This window comes from Triturus cristatus, chromosome 1_2 (assembly GCF_964204655.1).
Source record: "Triturus cristatus chromosome 1_2, aTriCri1.1, whole genome shotgun sequence".
NCBI classification, from domain to species: domain Eukaryota; kingdom Metazoa; phylum Chordata; class Amphibia; order Caudata; family Salamandridae; genus Triturus; species Triturus cristatus.
In genome coordinates, this window is record NC_140580.1 from 1,180,249,198 (window position 1) to 1,180,269,307 (window position 20,110).

The window sequence follows — 20,110 nt, forward strand, 5'->3', positions numbered from 1 at the left end:
TTTTTTTGGTGCCGATGATTGGGTTTGGGCACCGGTAACCGGCAGACTCGAGCCCGAGTCGCCGGAAGGCTTGGTAGGCTTCTTTGCCGGGCCCGAGGGCGGGGCATGGGAAGCAGTGCGTCAGTGGGCACCTGAGCCCAAAGGCGTGACCGAAGCCTTTGTTGTTGTAGGGAGGTGGTTGACGTCTGTACTTGCGACCCGTTGAGCTGGAGTCACTTCTTCGATGTCGGAGTCATCGGCTTCGGAGGCGCTTATGAGCTCTTCTTCGACACGCTCCTCTGGCACATCGACACCCTCGTGGAAGATGTTGTCGGAGATCGAACTCGACGAGCGAGCTATGGTCCTTCGAGCTTGTCGATCCCGGATGATCTTCGAGCGGAAGGAGTAACAAGCGGGACAGTCTCTGGCCTCGTGCTCGGGAGAGAGGCAGAGGTTACACACCTCATGCAGATCGATGTGCGGAAACTTTGACCCACATCGAGGACACTTCTTAAATGGCGTCCTTTCCATGAGCCAGATGCCAAGGCTCGGGTCGGCCCGAAGACCTGCTTCGACGACCGGAATGGAAGATTGGTAGAGATACGCGCCGATTAGGGGTCGCGTTCGAGACAATATCGTCGAGAAGGTGAAGGATTGCGCGTCGAAACTGGAATCGGTACCGGTTCCAAACTGGAGCGCGAGAAACGCATCCGAACCAGATGGTGGAAAAAAATCTGAGGATGGAGCCGATGCCCATGCGCACTATGATCTTAAGAGTCACATACCTCGTGACTTCCAAAGACTTTCCAGGACAAAAACAAGTGCAAACATCTGGACCCAATACCAGATGGCGATCTATGCAAAAGTGTAATCTGCAGCTCATATGCCTCGAACATGATGTTCTGGATGGATGCATCCAGTGGGTCTATATTATGGTTAGTGCCGTAAATGGCAAATCCCTTCCATTTTGCAGCATAGCAAGCTCTAGTAGTAGGTCTTCTGGCTTCTTTTATAATGATCATGCAGTCTGGTGGCAGGTCCCAAGGATGAAGCATGACACTGTTAAGTGTGTGAGGGCAGTATTAAGACATTTTTTGTCTTCCCTGGTTTAGTGTTAGGTAGGGTTGTATGTAAGATACACCACCCCATTGAGGGTAGGTGGAGAATTTTATGCTTGGGGAACAAAACAACCCCTTTCTGTAGTTTCTCGGTTGTGTGAGTTTTGGATATTGAAAAGGGAGTCAGAGAAGACTCAACCCCTTGTCTCTTCTGTTTTGTGATATTTTTTTGGCAGGTTTGAGGTAACCGAACTCTAGGACTTCAGGAGCCAGATCGCCAGATTCAGTTGACCTGGATCAGGATGTCTGATCTCTCCATGGTTCTGGGTTAAGGACGGGGAGAGCTGCAGTTTTTGGTGTGGAACTAGAGAGTTCCAGTAGTGTTGTGAACCACGGCTGGCGTGCCCATGTGGGAGCTACTAGGATAAGTTTGAGAGACCGCTGCCTGAGCTTGCGTACTACTAGTGGAATGAGTGGGAGAGGCGGAAAAGCTTACGCAAATCTGCCTGACCAGTTCATCCATATCGCATTGCCCTTTGACTCCAGGTGTGGAAACCTGGCGGCGAAGGTTGGGCATTTTGCATTTTCGTGTGTGGCAAACAGATCTATGTCTGGTTGGCCCCATTTTTGGAAAAAGGGCAGTAGAACTTGGGGATGTAGTTCCCATTCATGGATCTGTTGTGTCTGTTGACTTAACAGATCGGCAATCTGATTGTGAACCCCTGGAAGGTGTTCTGCAAGTAGGTTTATGTTCGGAGGAATGGCCCATCTCCAAATGTTCTGTGCGAGCTGGGACATCTGCAGAGAATGTGTGCCTCCTTGTTTTTGTATGCAATACATGGCTGTAATGGTGTCAGTCCGGATGAGGACAGCCTTGTTCTGTACATGTAGTTGGAAGGATTTTAGTGCTAGGAATACTGCTAGCAGTTCTAGGTAATTGATATGGAGCACTTTGTTGAGTGGTCCATTTGCCCTGAGTGGTGTGACCGAGGAGATGGGCTCCCCATCCTGTGAGCGATGCGTCTGTTGTCAGCACTATCTGAGGAAGAGGCTCTAGGAACAGCCGCCCTTAGGACAAGTTTATGTTCCACCACTGTAGAGAGCGATGTGTGCGGCTGTGCACCAACACCAGATGTGTGAGTTGTCCATGAGCCTGGTTCCACTGGCGTGCTAGACATTCCTGTAAGGGACGCATTTGAAGTCTTGCATAAGGCACAATGAAGATGCAAGATGCCATCATGCCAATGAGCTGCATGAACACTCTGGCTAGAAGAGAGTGTTGGTTTTGAGATTTTGTGATAAGAGCTTGTATACGGGCTATCCTGGCTGGACTGGGATATGCTAGCGCTGTGGAGGTATTTATGGTGGCTCCTAGATATTGGTATATATGATAGGGTTGGAGATGAGACTTGGGATAGTTGATAGTGAACCCCAAGTTGTGTAATAGTTGGATGGTTTGGCGAGTGTGTAGAACACATTGGTCTAATGACTTGGCTTTTCTTAGCCAGTCGTCTAGATACGGGAAGACATGAATTTGTTGTCTTCTGAGATGTGCTGCTACTACTGCCAGACATTTTGTGAATACTCTGAGCGCGGTTGTTACCCCGAATGGAAGGACTGAACTGGTAGTGTTGTCCGTCCACCACAAAGCTTAGGTACTTCCTGTGGGCAGGATGTATGGGAATGTGGAAGTAGGCGTCCTTGATATCTAGTGTGGCAAGGAAGTCGCCTTGTTGCAGCAGTGGGAGCACTTGAAGAGTGATCATATGGAAATGATCTGAATGTATATAGAGATTTAGGGGTCTGAGGTAGAGTATTGGTCTGAGAGTCCCATCCTTTTTGGGGATAAGGTAGTACAGTGAGTATACCCCTGTTTCTTGATGCTCTAAGGGAACTGGCTCTATTGCGTGCTTTTGAAGCAGTGAGAGAACCTCTTGTTTGAGGAGCGCAAGATGGTCAGCGGACATCGGATGCTGTTTGGGTGGTATGTGTGGGGGGTAGCTGTAAATTCCAGGCAGTAACCATACTGGATAATTTGTCTTACCCACTTGTCTGTTGTGATGGAGTTCCAGACAGGTAGGAACTATGTTAGTCTGCCCCCGACTGGAGTGGAATGGTCTGGGGGGAGCGGAGGAAAGTCACTGTTTTGTGGCAGGGGAGGTGCGAGTGTTATTACCTCGAACTCGCCCCTTGTTGTTCCCTCTGTATCCGCCTCTAAAATATCCTCTACTGGGGGATGTTTGTGTAATGGCTTTGAATGTAGAGGAGGTGTCTGCGCCCATATTTTTGGAGGCTCCTCTGTAGAAGGAGCGCCGAAAGGAGCCACACGTTTGTGGAGACTGTAATGCTCCCATGGACTTAGCAGTGTCGGTGTCCTTTTTCATTTTTTCAAGGGCAGTGTCTACAGCAGGCCCAAATAGCTGTTCTTGGTTGAATGGCTGAGTATGGTAGTTCAGTTTGGATTCTTTATCCGGGGGTGGTGCATCTCCGGAGGTCTGGGAGTTGGTGCATTTCCAAGCACTGGAAACGACCAGAGAATCCAAAGGCAACTGTCCTTTGATGTAAGTAGGATCTTCAGGGGCAGGCCTATATTTTCTATATTCTAGGGTTAAGAACTCTGGCACGGACGGGGTCTTTAAATACTTCGGGGGCATGCTTAATGACTCCTTTGATCATAGGTAATATTTTCACTGACTTGAGATTGTTCAAAAGTATCTAAGAGGAAATCTTCCTCTGGTGAGTCGGAGTGCATTGTAACACCATGATGAAGTGCAGCTCTATTTAATAATTGACCAAACCCTAGGTGATCATCTGGGGGAGATGGTTTTGAGAGATATGGCTGTGGGTCTGTTGGGAGAGGGAATGCCTAATCATCAATTGGTGAGGTATCTGGATCCGTGAACGGGTCATTAGAATCTCCCCCACCCCCTAGGTCATCATCATCATCTGGTGGTGGTGTATGTGGTGGAGAAGTTACAGGTAAGGGTGGTGTAGGCAGAGGAGGTGGGTTAGAAGGCAGTGTAGGAGAAAAAGGGGGCATAGGCGATGTTGCAGAGTCCTTGTGTACAGGAACTGGAGCAGGTGGTGTGTCCAGTTTTCGTTTTTTACATGGCACATCCGTGATATGTCCAGTTTTTGGGTTGATATAAATCTTTTTCTGCCTTGGATTGATGGGATCTGGGTGAAAAATTTCTTGTTCCTCGGTAACAGTTTTCGGTGCCGATATTTTCGGTTACGAGCGAGGTTGTGGTTGATCCTTATAGGTTTTGGCTTTAGGAGGTGTATCAGAGTCCGTTTGTTTCGGTGCCGAGGGTGTTAATTTCGGAGCTGAAGCTGGATCTTTAGGCTTGGGAACCTTCGAAGCCGGCTTATCTATGGGCCTTGGCGTTTTCGGGGCTGATTTGGAGGTGGAAGGCATCGGAGCCGATTTCGGCGCTGAGTGTTCTTTTGGCTTCAGTGCCGAAGGTGCCAGCGGGACAATGACCTGCGGTTTACTCGGTCCCGAGCTACCGGAAGGCTTGTCTTTTTTCTTCAGAGCCGGGCCCGGAGGCGGGGCTTCTGAAGGATGTTTTCGGTCTCGACTGGGGCCAACGGGCAGTAGTACTCGCACGTTGCCCAGGAGTGATGAGGTCGTCTGAGTCCTCTGCCTCGGAGATGATCGAGATCCTCGGAATCTTCTTCTGGGACATCGGGGTCTTCCTCAACGATGTCCTCTGGTTCCGGAGCTGGTCTCTGTGCCATGATGTGTCTTCTAGCCCTTCGATCTCGGATGGTCTTTTTGGATCTAAAGGATGCACAGGCTGGACAGCTGGACTCGTAGTGTTCAGGTGATAGGCACAGTTTGCCGACCTTGTGATGGGCACTGTGCGGAAATTTAGCTCCACACTGGGGGCATTTTTTGAAAGGCGTCCTTTCCATGTGCCTTGGGCCTTACGGTGTGGATAGGCCCAGCGGCCCGCGTTGATGTCCGGAATCAAGCCGATGAAATCGATGTCGAAGAGGATTCGATGGTTTTTCTGTAAATTTTGCGCTTCGAAAAGCTTGGAATTGAGATTTCCAACCAGAGCGGAAAAGTTGCATCCAAACCCAATGTCGGAAAAAAACAATCTAACGATGTAGTTGATGCCCATGCGCACTATCGTCCAAGGGAGGAGTCACCTATCTCGTGACTACAAAGACTTCTTCCAAGACAACAACGTGCAAGCATCCGAGCCCAACATCCAGATGGCGATCTTCTATGCTAGTGTGTGATCTGCAGCTCATATGCCTCGAACAGTGAGTTATCGGCTTTTGGGTAAGTACTCGACTGGCAGAGTTAAGGTGCTGGGCATAGACTCTGGTCTCCCATGGTCAGGTAAGTACTGTTACACCCTCAGTGGCGCAGGGGAAGCCGGGTGCAGAGTGAGTTAGGCCCAATGTTATCCTATGGAAGGCAGGGGGCCCTGGGTTGGTGGCTGCTGGCTAGCAGGTCATGCGGCTGTGGGAGCTGGGCTCCTGGTCACTTGCTCAGGGCAAATGGGGAGGTAGGTAGGAGTAGAGGTTGTTCGGGCAGCTGGGTGCAGGGCGCTTTTGAGCCGTCGGGTGCTCAATGGATTGCAATGGAGAAGCTTAAGAACGAACAAAGGCTGCAAGCTCGGGGACGAAGATTCTTCAAGTGTGACCACCACTTCGAGAGGTAAGTTGGGTAGTTGGAGGATAGGTAGGTATGCAGGGGTGCCTTTTGGTGTCGGGAAATCTTACCCTCTGTTGATCGTGGTTGGGGGGGTCCCTGGTTCTGAGGCTGAGGTGTCGTCAGGCGCATCGAGGTGGGTCCTTGGGTGCCGGAATCAGGGTCCCAGTCGCCGGGGGGACGTCCTTGGGGTCTTTGTCCACTCCAGCACAGGCCAGGCTAGGCAGGTGCAGAGTGTGCAGGGTTCGCGGTTCATGGATGATGCCAGGGGTCAGTTACTTGCTTTGAGCAGTGCCACTGCTCGTGGGAGTCCCAGATGCTCAGATGCCAGGTCCTCCGGGATTTGTGAGGTTGCTGGCCACAGGAGATGCCAGGATTTAGCAGGAGCAGATTCGAGGGTCGACAGGCCGGTAGGGCTGGGGCCAAAGAAGTTGGTGTCTTCCTCTTCTTAGCAGCTGCACGGCAGGTCTTTCTTCTTGACCTTCTTTGCTGTTTCAGAATCTGGAATCTCCGGAAGGTAGGGGCGTTACAGGTAGGTAAAGGGCAGGGACCACTGGGTCCCTGCCCTGGGGTGGGTATACCCCTTATCCTTCCACTCTACTGTGGGAGGGAGGCAGTGGCCTAGTCCTGATTGGGTAGGGCTCCCCATCTTCAAGATGGCGAGAGCCCGGGATGTGCTTCACCTCGCCTCCCCCACCTGAGGGGTGGGGTTGGCGGAGGCTGGCACACCCCCTGTCCTTCCTTGGGGTTTCTGGACAGTCTTCCCGCCAGAGTGGGGGTTTAGAACCGGAAGGGGCCAGTTGCTGAGTACAGCAAGGGGTCTGGAGAAGCTCACAAAGGCGGCATGCCTTCGAAGCTTCCCCTGACCATCCTGGGGGAGGAGACCTAGCACCTCGCCCAGGATGTGCCTTGTTGCAGGCCCAGGAGAGCGGATGGCTCTCTACCCAGGGGTCCAGCAACATGTCTGCTGTGTGGCAGCCTAGGCAGCCCCTCAGACCAGACGTGGATTGTAGGTTAGGTTCAGAGGGCATCTCTAAGATGCACTCTGTCGTGCATTGTACATTAAATCCTGCACTGGCATCAGTGTGGATTTAATGTGCTGAGAAGTTTGATACCAAACTTCTCAGTCTGCAGTGGAGCCATCATGGTGCTGAGGAGTTAGTGTTTGACAAGCTCCCAGCACCATATACTCTTAAATGGCAGCACTGCACTTACAGTGCCCTGGAATGGACCTGGGCACTGTAGGGGCACAGGGCTCCTGCTCCTGTGCCCACACCATTGGCATAAGGCACCCAGCTAGAGGGGTGGCTGATGTATGCCATGGCAGTGTAGGTGATGGGCATGGCACACAGGGATGTGTGTCATGTCGACTTTGTTTTTGTCTTGTATCCAGACACTCGGCCTGCAAGGGCAGTGTGTTTGTGTCAGGGTACAAGGCCTCTAAGGGTGGCACAATAAGTGCTGCAGCCCTTAGAGCCCTTCCCTGGTCACAAGGCTCTGGGTACCTAGTGTACCATTTACCAGGGGCAGACATGTGGCCAGGGTTTGCCACTTTGAGATTTAGGTTTCAGCACAGTCTTTAGGGAAGAAACACAGGCCCTGGGCACCTGATTGGCATGAGCCCAGGGCACACTCAGTCAAAGTACATTCAGCAAAAAGTGGGGGCATACCATGCAAGAAAGATGGCACTTTCACATGCGGCGTCTACCAACACTAGATCTGATAACAGACCATGAGCTTGGTTCCACTGACGTGCTAAGCATTCCTGTAGGGGATGCATCTGATGTCTTCCATAGGAGACTATAAAAAGGCAAGATGCCATCATTTCCAGTAACTGCATGAACACTCGAGTTGGTAAGAAGAACAATTGTTACTTACCTGTAAACAGGTGGTTCTCCAGTATTGGTGTCTTTCATAGATTCACATGCTTGAATATTCCCCGTCGTCGGAGTGGGAGTCCCACGGTAAATAAAATAGCAATATATATATATATATATATAATAAAATATATACATAAGTAATCATATAATTAGCGCATGTAGGTGTAAAACACACATAGTGTACCTATAAGAGAAAACTCCATAGGAATACAATGGAGAGAGACAAAAGACCTTTGTAGTCTATCTCTGTCATTATGTAAGTCCGAACTCCAGTTAATCAGGCGTCAGCCCCTCTCTAGAACCTTCTCCTCAGAGCTTCTCACCTCAGATTTTCGTAGCACAAGAGAGACTGTAAAGTGCATGAGGAGAAGAGAGCCTCTGAAGGGAGGAGGGAGGGTCGCATGTGAATCTATGAAAGACACCAATACTGGAGAACCACCTGTTTACAGGTAAGTAACAATTGTTCTTCTCCAGTATTAGGGTGTCTTTCATAGATTCACATGCTTGAATATAGAATAGCTAGCAGTAACAATCACCATTGTTTCCAAGCCAAAATAGATTCAACATATATAGATTATCAATCTTTTTATGCATAAAAACAGTATTGAACAACTGTAACATTGTAAATGCATAAAATACATATATGGAAACAATATGGAGGCGGGAGGAAGAGGCTCACCTTACTTAAAAAGATTGCGCAGCACTGCCTGTCCCACTGCAGCATCCTCCTCGCTTAAAGTTGCCAAGCAGTAGTGCTTAGTAAACGTGTGTCTGGTCGACCACGTAGCTGCTCTGCAGATGTGTTGCAAAGATACTCCAGCAAATAAGGCAGTAGATGATGATACTGCCCTAGTGGAGTGTGCCCTCACTGGAGACTGCAGAGGCTTATTTGCCCTTTGGTGACAAAAGACAATAGCTGCCGAGATCCAGCGTGCAATCGTTGGTTTAGTAACCTGACGTCCTTTATGACAGCGTCCATATGCTATAAAAAGTTGATCGGATTTCCTGAAAGAAGCTGTCTTACTGATGTAGAACTTAAGACACCGCTTGACGTCCAAAGAATGTAATCTTTGTTCTGCAGGTGTCTGAGGATTGGCAAAAAAGGTCTTTAATATTACTGGCTCATTAATGTGAAAGTCAGTAGGCACCTTGGGTAGAAATGATGGATTGGTGCGTAACACTGCAGCATCCGGTTTGAACTGCAGGAACGGAGGTTTGATGGTAAAAGCATGGATGTCACTGACACGACGAGAAGACGTTAGTGCCAGAAGTAGAGCTACTTTCCAAGTGAGATATTTTAGGTCGGCCTTGTGAATGGGCTCAAACGGAGGTCTCATCAATTGTGCCAACACAACGTTGAGGTGCCACAACGGAGGAGGACGCCGAACTGGCGGAAATTTCCGGAATAGGCCCTTAAAGAATTGGCGGATTATTCTTGAGGAACAAAGGGAACTTGATCCATCTTGCCGGAAACGGGAAATGGCTGCTAGAAAAACCCTTAGGGTTGCATGCGACAGTCCAGAACTGGCTAGGTGCAAGAAGAATGGTAGCAATTGCTCTGCCGTGGAATGTATCGGATGAACTCCGTTAGCAGCACACCAATGGCAGAATCGTTTCCATTTAAACTTGTACGTCCTGATTGTAGAAGGTGCTCTTGCCTGGGCCAAAATATCCCTACAATCCTGGGGGATGTCTAGGTGGGCGAACTCATGGTGTTCAGGTTCCATGCTGATAAGCTCAGTGAGGAGGGATTTGGATGACAAATTCTCCCTTCGCTCATTGTAAGCAGATCCGTCCGATGTTGCAGGAGGATTGGCTGGCATTGGGACAGGAGGAGCAGTTCTGAGAACCACGCTTGCCGTGGCCAGCGCGGGGCTATTAGGATCAGGTGGCAAGGCTGTCTCCTCATCTTCCAAAGAACCCGAGGTATGAGGGGTATTGGAGGAAAGGCGTACGCAAATAGATTGCACCAGTTTATCAAAAGGGCATTCCCTTGTGATTGCTTGTGGGGATGCCAGCTTGCGTAATTTCGGCATTTCCGGTTCTCCGGCGTGGCAAAGAGATCGAGTTGCGGACGGCCCCATAGTTGGAATATCCTCTCTAGAGTGGGTTGGTGTAACTCCCACTCGTGGGTCGACGAGGAGGACCTGCTCAGGGAATCCGCTAGGACATTGGATACTCCTGGCAGGTGGACTGCCGTAAGCAAGATCTGATGACTGAGAGACCAGTCCCAAATTCTTTGAGCTAGCCTGGAGAGACTTGGGGATCTTGTTCCGCCCTGTTTGTTGACATAGTGCATACAGGTTGTGTTGTCTGTCTGTATTAGCACTGACTCTCCTTGGAGCAAAGGCAGAAACGATTTTAGAGCCAGAAAAATCGCCATGAGCTCCAACCTGTTGATGTACCAAGATCTTTGATGTGTGGACCATCTTCCCTTCACAGAGAGATCCTCCAAATGAGCGCCCCATCCTTCCAATGAGGCGTCTGTTGTGAGTGTTCTGTCCGGTGGCAGCGACAGAAAGGACATGCCTTCCGTCAAGTTGGCTGGAATTGCCCACCATGCGAGTGCTGACTTTATCTGATCTGTGACACATATCATGTCGTGGAAAGATCCCGTTACCTGACGCCACTGAGCATCCAGAGCTTCCTGGATAGGACGTGTCCTCAGCCGGCAATGAGGGATCAAGGCAATGGATGATGACGCCATCCCCAGAAATGATTTTAATAGTCTCACAGAAACTGACTCTCTTGATCTGATCAGAGCCACCAGTCGCAGCATCTTTTTGAGACGCTCCTGGGAGAGGAATGCCTTCGCTGACACAGTCTCCAGAGTTGCGCCCAGGAAATCTCTTTGTTGGTACGGATGAAGTTGGGATTTTTCCACATTTACGGACAGGCCTAAAGAGCGAAACACGTTCTGGCACAGAAGAGTGTGTTGTCGCAGGTGAGTGCTTGACTGAGATTTCAGGAGAAAATCGTCCAGGTATGGAAATATTTGCACTCCCTGGAGGCGCAAATACGCTATTACTGGAGCCAGTACCTTCGTGAACACTCGAGGGGCTGAGCGCAGGCCAAATGGTAACACTTTGAATTGGTAATCGTGTTGACCCACTCGAAAACGCAGGAACTTTCGATGCCGCTGTAAAATAGGGATATGAAAATAGGCATCCTGGAGATCTATAGTCGCCAGAAAATCTTCCTGCAAGAGTAAGCGCAAGATGTCTACCAGCGTCATCATACGGAAGGATTGGCTCTTTATATATTTGTTTAGTGCTCTTAGATCGAGGATGGGCCTCCACTCTCCGTTTTTCTTTGTGATCAAAAAGAACCGGGAATAAAAACCTTTTCCCTTCTGAGACACTGGTACCAGTTCTATAGCTCCTTTTTGTCTTAAAAGTCGGACTTGATGCAACAGTTCTTTCATGTGAGCTGGTGGCGGTCCGGAGGGTGGAGTGGGAGGAGGGAATTTGGTGAATTCTAAGGCGTGTCCCTTCTTCACAATGTCCAAAACCCAACGGTCCTTTGAGATGGAGGACCATTGGGAAAAGAACAGAGAGATTCGACCTCCAACCTTGTCTGTCCGGTAAGAGTCACTGTCTCTTTGATGCGGATCCTCTGTATGAGGATTTTCCTCTATATGACTTGGAGGTTTGCTGCCGTGATGTTTGCTGTTGCTGTCCATAAGAGTAACGGTTGGACCCTTGATTGTAAGGTTTGTATTGTTTATTGTCTCTTCGAAAACTTGAGGAGGTGCCGCGTCCGCGTGCACCACGAAAATTACTCCGCTGAAATTGAAGGTTTCCTAGTGATCTAGCTGTTTCAGTGTCTTTCTTTATGGACTGTAGAGCTTCATCGACGTGGCTCCCAAATAAAGACTCGCCGTCATATGCCATGTTTAAGATCATAGACTGAACCTCCTGACGAAAGGATGTAGATTTTAACCATCCTTGCCAACGCAGAACAGCCGCTCCGGCAAGCTGACGGAAACCCATGCAGGCGATGTCCACTGCACAATCGATTATTTCCGCCGATGCCGCTTCTCCCTCTTGGAGCAACTTCATTGCCTCCACTTTAGATGGCTCTGGTAACTCCTGAACCACATCCGAGATATCAGCCCAAACTTGTCTGTCATATCGTCCCAGGATGGCCAAGGCATTAGCTGCTCTAACCACCGTAGAGGCCATAGAAGAGAATTTACGCCCTATGGCATCCCATCCGACGTCCGTCACGATCCGGAGGCGAGGTGATAGAAGATGCCGGATTTTTCGCCTTACGTTGCGCTGCCTGCGTAACGACCGACTCAGGTTTAGCCTGACCCGTGAGGCATGCTGGGGTTCCTATCGGTGCCTTATATTTCTTTTCCAATCGAGGCACCTGAGCTGGCAAGGTATTCGGTGTCTGCATTAATTTCTTGCCTTCTTCCCAAATAAACTCAACTATGGGAATAGCATGAGTCTGTTTGTAGGGTTGATTCTTGAAATCATAAAGGAAGCAATCTTCCTCCCTGCGCTCCGTTGTTAACTTAAAACGGTGTGATGCCCTTTCCATCAGTTGGTGAAAATTGGCTATGTCCACTGGAGGTGAATCCCCTGTTACTATCTGTGAGGGGGATGGTGTTTGTGCCTGGTAATTGTCCCACTCCGCCATATCATCATCATTGTCATCTACATCCCCATCATCATCTGGGATTTCACCCTCTTCTGGGTCCTGAGGGCCTTCCTCTACAGGCTCATAATGAGGCAACACCCTTTCCGGAACCTGTCGTGGAGGTACAGGCGGCATCTGTGGAGCAGGATTTACAATAGGTACCGGTGGAATAATTGCTGGAATCACCGGGGTTGACGGAACCTCTGAACGTTGAGGGGATAGAGGGAACCGTTGGTTGTAGTCGTCCAACATGCGTTGGAGATTAGTAATGAGCGACAGAGGATGAGTCGCCGTTTTATGCTTCGGAGGGGCCTGGTGTATATATACCGGATCCTCATCCTCACTACTGACATCCTGGCACTTAATAACCAAGTCGGATGGACTTTGTGCCGTTCCGAAAGACTCCGGTAACCCCTCGGATTCCTGATCCGAATCTGTAGCGAATAATGGTGAGGGAGGCTGTGCAACTCCCAAAGGAATATTATGTTCCTGGCTCTCCAAGCCCACAGTAGGAGGTAATGGTGTCCAAGAAACTCCTTCCCTTCTTGTTTTCTGGGTAGTCGCCACACCGCGTATTCGTACCCTTACGAATGTCTGTGGGGATGTACTCGTCGACGGAGCCGTCGTCGAAGGAATGATGGTCGACGGAATTATCGTCGACGACGTCTGTGGCAACAAGATTGCCGTCGTCGGATTCGCCGTCGACGGGGCCATCGTCGACGGAGCCGCCGTCGACGGAGCCACCGTCGACGGAGCCGCTGCCGACGGAGCCGTCGTCGAGGTCTTCGTAGACAAGGCTTTCGTCGACGGAACCACCGTCGACAGGGTCGTCGTCGGGATCTTCTTTTTCTTCGCCGACGGAATGGGCGTCGACGAGCTCGACGACGTCTTCGTCGACGACACAGTCTTCGTCGACGGAACCTTTACCTTCTTCGTCGACGTCGAAGTAATGGGCACAACAGAAGTCACCGCCCTTGAAGAAGTGATGGTAATCGTCGACGAGGATAACGTCGACATAACGCTCGTCGACGACGAAGCAGCTGACGTCGTCGTCGGGGTCACCGTCGACGAGGTAGAAACAGCAGATCTCGTCGTCGGGAGCATCGTCGACGAGGCTGACAAAGTTTTCCCCGAGGAATGGGAAGTAGACGCCTCAGCAGCCTGAGAACAGTGTCCCATAGGCGACAAAGCAGTAGGTGAAACCACAAAGGTGGCAGTTGTCAGAGGCAAAGCCAGCTTCTTTTTCTTCAGGAAAGGAGATGGTAACTCCTGCACACTACTGCGCTTAGAGGCTGGTTGAGAACGACCAGAAAAGAGACTTTCCACATCAGAGGGAGGGTTATCCTTGTCCTTCAGTCTCTGTAGCCATAATAGCAGGCGGCCTTCTCTGTCCTTTAGAGTTTTTGTAGAAAAAGTTCTACAAAACTTACATTTTGCCACCTCATGGTCAGGATATAAACAGTAAATACACTTACTGTGTGGGTCCTCAGAGAACAAACGCAGTTTTCCACATGAAGAACATGGTCTAAACAAAGATTTCTTACTAGAAGACATCCTCACTGACAAAAACTGAGCAGAGCTCAGGGAGACTCCCTGTCACACGACGTGCGGTAGAAAATCTGAGGTGAGAAGCTCTGAGGAGAAGGTTCTAGAGAGGGGCTGACGCCTGATTGGCTGGAGTTCGGACTTACATAATGACAGAGATAGACTACAAAGGTCTTTTGTCTCTCTCCATTGTATTCCTATGGAGTTTTCTCTTATAGGTACACTATGTGTGTTTTACACCTACATGCGCTAATTATATGATTACTTATGTATATATTTTATTATATATATATATATATATTGCTATTTTATTTACCGTGGGACTCCCACTCCGACGACGGGGAATATTCAAGCATGTGAATCTATGAAAGACACCCTAATACTGGAGAAGTGTTGAGGCTGAAACTGAGACGTCAGGGTTTGTATATTCCGGACTCTGGCTGGAGTTGGGTATGCTAGACCTTTTTGCGTGTTTATAGTAGCTCCTAGATATGCTTGAGATGTGGATGGTTGGATATGGGATTTGGACAGATTTACTGTGAATCCTAGCTCGTGGAACAATTGCACAGTTTATGTGTAGTGTAGACATCTGTTGTGCGAGCTGGCCTTCATGAGCCAGTCGTCTAAGTATGGGAAGACATGAATATGTTGCCTTCTCAGATGGGCTGCGACTACTGCCAAGCATTTTGTGAAAACCCTGGGTGCGGTTGTTACTCGAATGGGAGGACTTTGAATTGATCCAGTCCCAGACGCTGCGATCGTTCTCGTTGATCAGCGTACTCGCTTGGCCAGCTTCGCCAGTCCCCTGTCTCGATAATATTTCAGATTTATCGTGGTGGACCTTATTTGTGCCCGTACCACCAGATTTGACATCATCCCAGTGACCTTACTTTTGCACGTGGATTTCATTTTTACACTATTGGAACCCTAATCCGGAGTTCTTCACCTTCATCAACCTCCTTGCCAGCCGACGGAAGTACAACCAGCAGAGAGATATCAGCTCTCCATTACTTGCCTAAAGCCCTGAGGATGTCTAGGGTTATTCACCCAGACGAAACACATGTTGGCTGGGCAATCTCTCAAGAACAAAAGAAGAACACATTCAAATGTGGACATTTGTACCGTATAAAATGTATACATAAACTGTATAAGTGTTGTTGGACCCTAATAGAGTACTTACTCTGCTTTAAACTTTTAAGACTTGTGCGCAGGTTCATTTTCACATACATAAGACCTTGGGTCTTTAGCAGGGGGTTCAGAGTTAACCCTTCCTGTACGCACCGTCCTACTACATATGAAAGAGTGACTAGCGTTTCACTCTGGGCAGGCGCCACCTTCCTACCTACCCACTTAAACCCTGTTCTTTGTTATAGACTTTGAATTGATAGTGCTGACCTGCTACCACAAACCTGAGGTATTTGCGGTGCGCAGGGTGTATTAGGGTATGAAAGTAACCGTCCTTTAAATCCAGATTGGAGAGAAAGTCGCATTGCTGAAGGGGAAGCACTTGGTACCATATGAAAATGGTCCGACCGAGTGTATAGATTTAGTTCTGAGGTTTAATATAGGCCTGAAAGAGCCATCCTTTCTGGGAATTAGAAAGTAGAGGGAGTACACCCCTGTTCCCTGTTATTGGGAAAGGGACTGGTTCTATTGCACCTTTCTGCAACAAATCGAGAACCTCTTTCTTTAGAAGGGCGAGATGTTCTTGTGACATGAGGTGTGATCTTGGAGGAATGTTTGGTGGAGTGCTTGTAAACTCCAGGCAATAACCAGATTGGATAATTTGTAGAACCCATTTGTCTGATGTAATCTTATTCCAAATGGGTAGAAATTTGTAAAGACGTCACCCGACCGGAGTGGAATAGTCGGGGGTATGGAAAGGAATTCATGGTTTGCTGTTTGCAGGGGGAAGTGCATGTTGAGTTACGTCTGCCTCTTCCCTTGGCGTGGTTTCCTCTATATCCGCTTTTAAAATAACCTCTTGAAGAGGGAGACTGATTATTGCCCTTGTAAGAGGAAGAGGCATGGTCTGTTGGAAGGTGATTGTAAGGCCCCCATGGACTTCGCAACGTCAGTATCTTTTTTCATCTTTTCCGGTGATGTTTTGACAGCTGGACCAAAGAGGTGTTCATTGTCAAAGGGTTGGTTAAGAATAGAGGCTTGTACCTCAGGCTTGAACCCTGAAATTCTTAACCAAGCATGTCTATGGAGCAGTACACTAGTGTTTACTGCTCAAGCTGCTGTGTCTGCCTGATCTAGAGCACACCTGATAGAGGTATTAGTTATTAATTTACCCTCTTGAATAAGGTCACTAGCTCTAGACTTCCGCTCATCAGGAAGAAATTCAATGAGCTTATCGAGCTCATCATAATGAGCTCTATCATACCTTGCCAACAATGCTTGAGCATTGGCAATACGCCAATGATTGGCTGCTTAGGATGCTACCCTTTTGCCCGAAGCGTCAATTATTTTGGACTATCAGGAGGAGGGGCTTCCCCCGTTTGCAAATTAGGTCTCTTAGGAGCGTTGCAAACTACCAGAGTCCAAAGGTAACTGGCCTTTGATACACACAGGGTCATTAGGTGTAAATGTGTACTTTCTCTACCCTAGGAGTGATGATCCTAGCTCTTACAGGGTCTTTATAGAGGTCGTTCGTATGTTTAAGCATACCTTTGAACATTGGTAATGTCTGTGTAGCCCTTTGAGATGAACTTAGTGTGTCAAACAGAAAATCCTCCTCTAAAGTCTTTTTTAAATTCTACTCCATGATATTGTGCAGCTCGGTTAACGAGCTCAATATATCCAAAATTATCGTCTTACGGAAGAGGGTCTGAATGGATATAGGTCGGGATTATCATCTGGTTGAGGGTCAGCACTATAATTATCGCATGGGTCATTATCCTGTGGTGTGTAGTAATCTATATCCCCATCCCCTGTATCCTGTGGGTCAGGTGATGGTGGTGGAGGAGAATGTGTAGGTGTAATGAATAAATTTGGATCAATGGTTGAAGGTGGAATGTATGGTGGAGAAGGGTTAGTACCCACATTTTCTTTAGAGGAATGTTGTACTCTTCTTGTAAGCCCATTTTGCATTTCTCAGGAAATTTGGCATGAATTTGTCCAGTTTCTGGATTAATCACAATCTCCTTATTCGGATCCAAAGATGGAATATCGGTCAAGGGCTCTTTATTTAAAGTACTTTCTTTAGACGCCAGTTTTGGTGTTGAAAGTTTTGGTTCCGAAGTTTCCGGCTTCAAAGATTTAGGTTTGTAGACCAGCGGAACGGAAACCAGAAGGTGTTTGGACTTGGGACGCCGAAGATTTTGGGACGGTGCTAGCGTGGGGACGATTAGACGCGGAGCCGGAAGGCAGTTTGTGTTTCGATGCTGAGCTTGAAGGCAGGGCGCTCAAAATCTTTTCTCGGTGCCGACCTTGGCCCAAAGGCAGAGGACGGACCGGAGCCTTTTTATGGAGGAGATGGTAGGGAAAGGAAGTAAGTCTCTTTACTCACGATCCGTTGTCCTGGCGTGAGGTCTTCGGAGTCTCCTTCAGACACAGATGTGCTCCTCCTCCATTTCGGATTGCTGTGCTTGCGATTCTTCGTGTTCGGACTCGTCTAAGAGGAGATATGGCGCCGAGCCACTTTGCTGGTATATTTCATTACGTCGATCCCAACTGTCATGGAGTGTTTTCTTTGATCGAAACAACTGACACGCGTCGCAGTCCTTCTCGTCGTGTTCCAGCAATAGGCAAAGGTTGCACACTTCGTGCAAGTCGGTGCGCAGAAACTTAGTGCGACACCCTGGATAGCACTTGAATGGAGTCCGTTCCATCAACTGCTATCGATCCCGGCGCGAATAGGCCCAACGTCCTTCCTTGAATGTTCTGATTAAAGGTTTTCGAATGTAAATGATACACAGAGAATGGGAAACACATCGATAAACAATACCGTTGAGGGTAATGGATTGCGCGAAGGGGGCCCGAAGATGCAGTGCCAAACCCTAGCGCATCAATTCACATCCAAACTAGATGGCGGAAAAAAACTATCTAAAAATGGAGTCGATGCCCATGCGCACTATCACCAAAAGGAGGAGTCACCTACCTCGTGACTGGAAAGACTTTCGAAGAAAAACAAAGTGCAAACATCCAGACCCAACACTAGATGGCGATCAATGCACAGCATATGATCTACAGCTCATATGCCTCGAACATATAGTCCTTCTGGAGGTACAGATTGCAGACCTTGTGCGAATCCTTTTGCGTACACCTGTGATGTGTCATGAGCAAAATCTAAAGGGAGTTTTTATTCCATCTTACCCAGTGGTCCAGAGTACCTGGTTTCACATTCTCAGACTCCATGGCTGTCTTTCCCCAGTGGTAATTTTTCAGTGAAAAACAGTCATACTGGCGTTAAATCCAGGTTTTTGGTATTCCTTGATGTTCTGTAAACTTTTGCTCAGTTTTCTAAATTTCCGTCTATGAACCATCGCCAACACTCGGATACTCCATTTTGCTTCCAGACTCAACAGCAGAATATAAAATCTGAAGATGGTGACCACACACAGGGGCTTCTGGGGCATACATCGGATGTCACAAGGGAAGGAACAATGCACCAAATGGTGTTCAACAATGCACAATACTATAGAAAAGATTTTCAAACCCAACCAATAGATGGCAGAATAATGCAAAACATGCAAATCCAGGAAAGATTCATGCGGTTTAAAAACCACATATATCTTTCTAAACAGACCGCTCGTCTATCTGGTAGCAAGGGAGGTCTGCCTCCAGCAGAGTGTAGAAATGCCCCACACATGCGTTTCTAGGGATTCTGCCCTTGGTGGACAGAGGTGGTCAGTCACTCACTCATTCATTCATTCACATCCATAGTCAGTACCTGGTGGGCAGCTATGTCAGCCTCCAGCAGCGCATGCTTCTTCTGCAGATTCTGCACACTGGTGAGGTCTTTGCCATAGTCGTCTGACGCCAGGTGTCCCTCCACCTCATACAACCATAGCTCAATGTCTTCTACATTGCGATTGAACTGCTGCTGCTGATTGGCTTCTCGCAGTTTTATTCCTGAGGTGAGATGGAAAGAGGATCAAACTAGAGGAGAGTAGTCAAACAAAAACGCTTTGGCAGTAAGTAGCAGCTCCACATAATCCGGAGACCGAGCCGGCAGAGGTTTTTCAGAGTTATACACATACATGTTCTCACAGTAGGCATAAGGACTGGAGAATGTATTTCTGGAGCCAGCAATGGCACCATCTACGAACTCTTCTGGCACAGTAGAAGCACAGTCACCCTGTTGCAAAGCTCTGACCTATTATACGAGATTAGAACACAAAATATAAATCGCTTAAGATTAAGACACGCAGTCTTGATTTCAAGAACAGCGAGCTGCGTGTTTAAATCTTCACTACTTTGGTCTCGCATCTGGCTTCGGCAAGGGTGGGAAAAGCTACACATGAGAAGGAAGGACTGTCATATGACCAAAGAAAATCATGCAACTAGCTTTAGAGCTGCACTTCAATCCATACGGCTCTACTTGCCTTTATACCAATTTCTGAAAATCATGCTGTTTCCAGGCTAGAGCCCTTGGCTTACCCTTCAACTCTGTGGCCTCCAGAAGCCTCCTCCATAGCGTAAGGACATCGTTCTTGCGAGCTGCAACTTCATCAGATGCATAGTGATTGACATCGATCAGCTTCTGGCCGGAGTTCTCCAGGGCATCGATGCGGCTCTGATTGGCAGAGAGCTCAGCCTCAAAGGCCTGATGCTTCTGTACTTTACCCTGCAAGTTGGAAGGATCCTAAGGAAAGAAGAGGAGGATTACTTGGGACTGAAGTCAATATCCCATGGGCTAAATAGAGCCCAGATATACACATTCTTTGCTCCTCTAAATTTCTATTCCTCCTCACACCCATCCTCAGAGGGCCGAAGCATACACCTTTTCCTCTCGCTCTGCTCGCCATTCCTCCGCCTCATGCCCATTCCCCAGGAGTGCACGCTTTCCTCTGCCCCTACTCTCCAGCCTTAAAAATAATAAGTCATTTATAGAGCACCTGGCTACCCCTACAGGTGTCCCCGCGCTTAGGAGCCGTTTCAGCTAGAGAGAAAAGGAGAACCGGACTAACTCCGATATAGCCAGGTTTTCAGGCCTCTACAAAAGGTGGACTCCGATTTCTCTGCGCGCAGCAGAGGTGGGAGGGTGTTCCAGTTTTTGGCTGCCAGATAGCCAAACGAGCGTGCTCTCATCCTTGCCCTTATTTTTTCTTCGGTATTTTAAGCAGGTGAGCTCCTGTCAATCTCAGTTGTCGACTAGGATTGTA

The 20,110-nt window shown here is 48.5% G+C and overlaps 1 protein-coding gene across 6 annotated transcripts in view; it reads right to left on the reverse strand.

Moving 5' to 3' along the window:
- Positions 1–20,110, reverse strand: part of SPTAN1 (spectrin alpha, non-erythrocytic 1) — a 724,155-nt gene that overhangs the window by 520,697 nt on the left and 183,348 nt on the right. For all 6 annotated transcript variants that reach the window (XM_085614072.1, XM_085614071.1, XM_085614070.1 and 3 more), the window contains exons 15-16: positions 19,386–19,590; positions 18,676–18,857 (exon numbers count right to left, since the gene is read on the reverse strand). In XM_085614072.1, the coding sequence (XP_085470198.1) occupies positions 18,676–18,857; positions 19,386–19,590 (387 nt within the window). The remainder of the gene's footprint in view (positions 1–18,675; positions 18,858–19,385; positions 19,591–20,110) is intronic.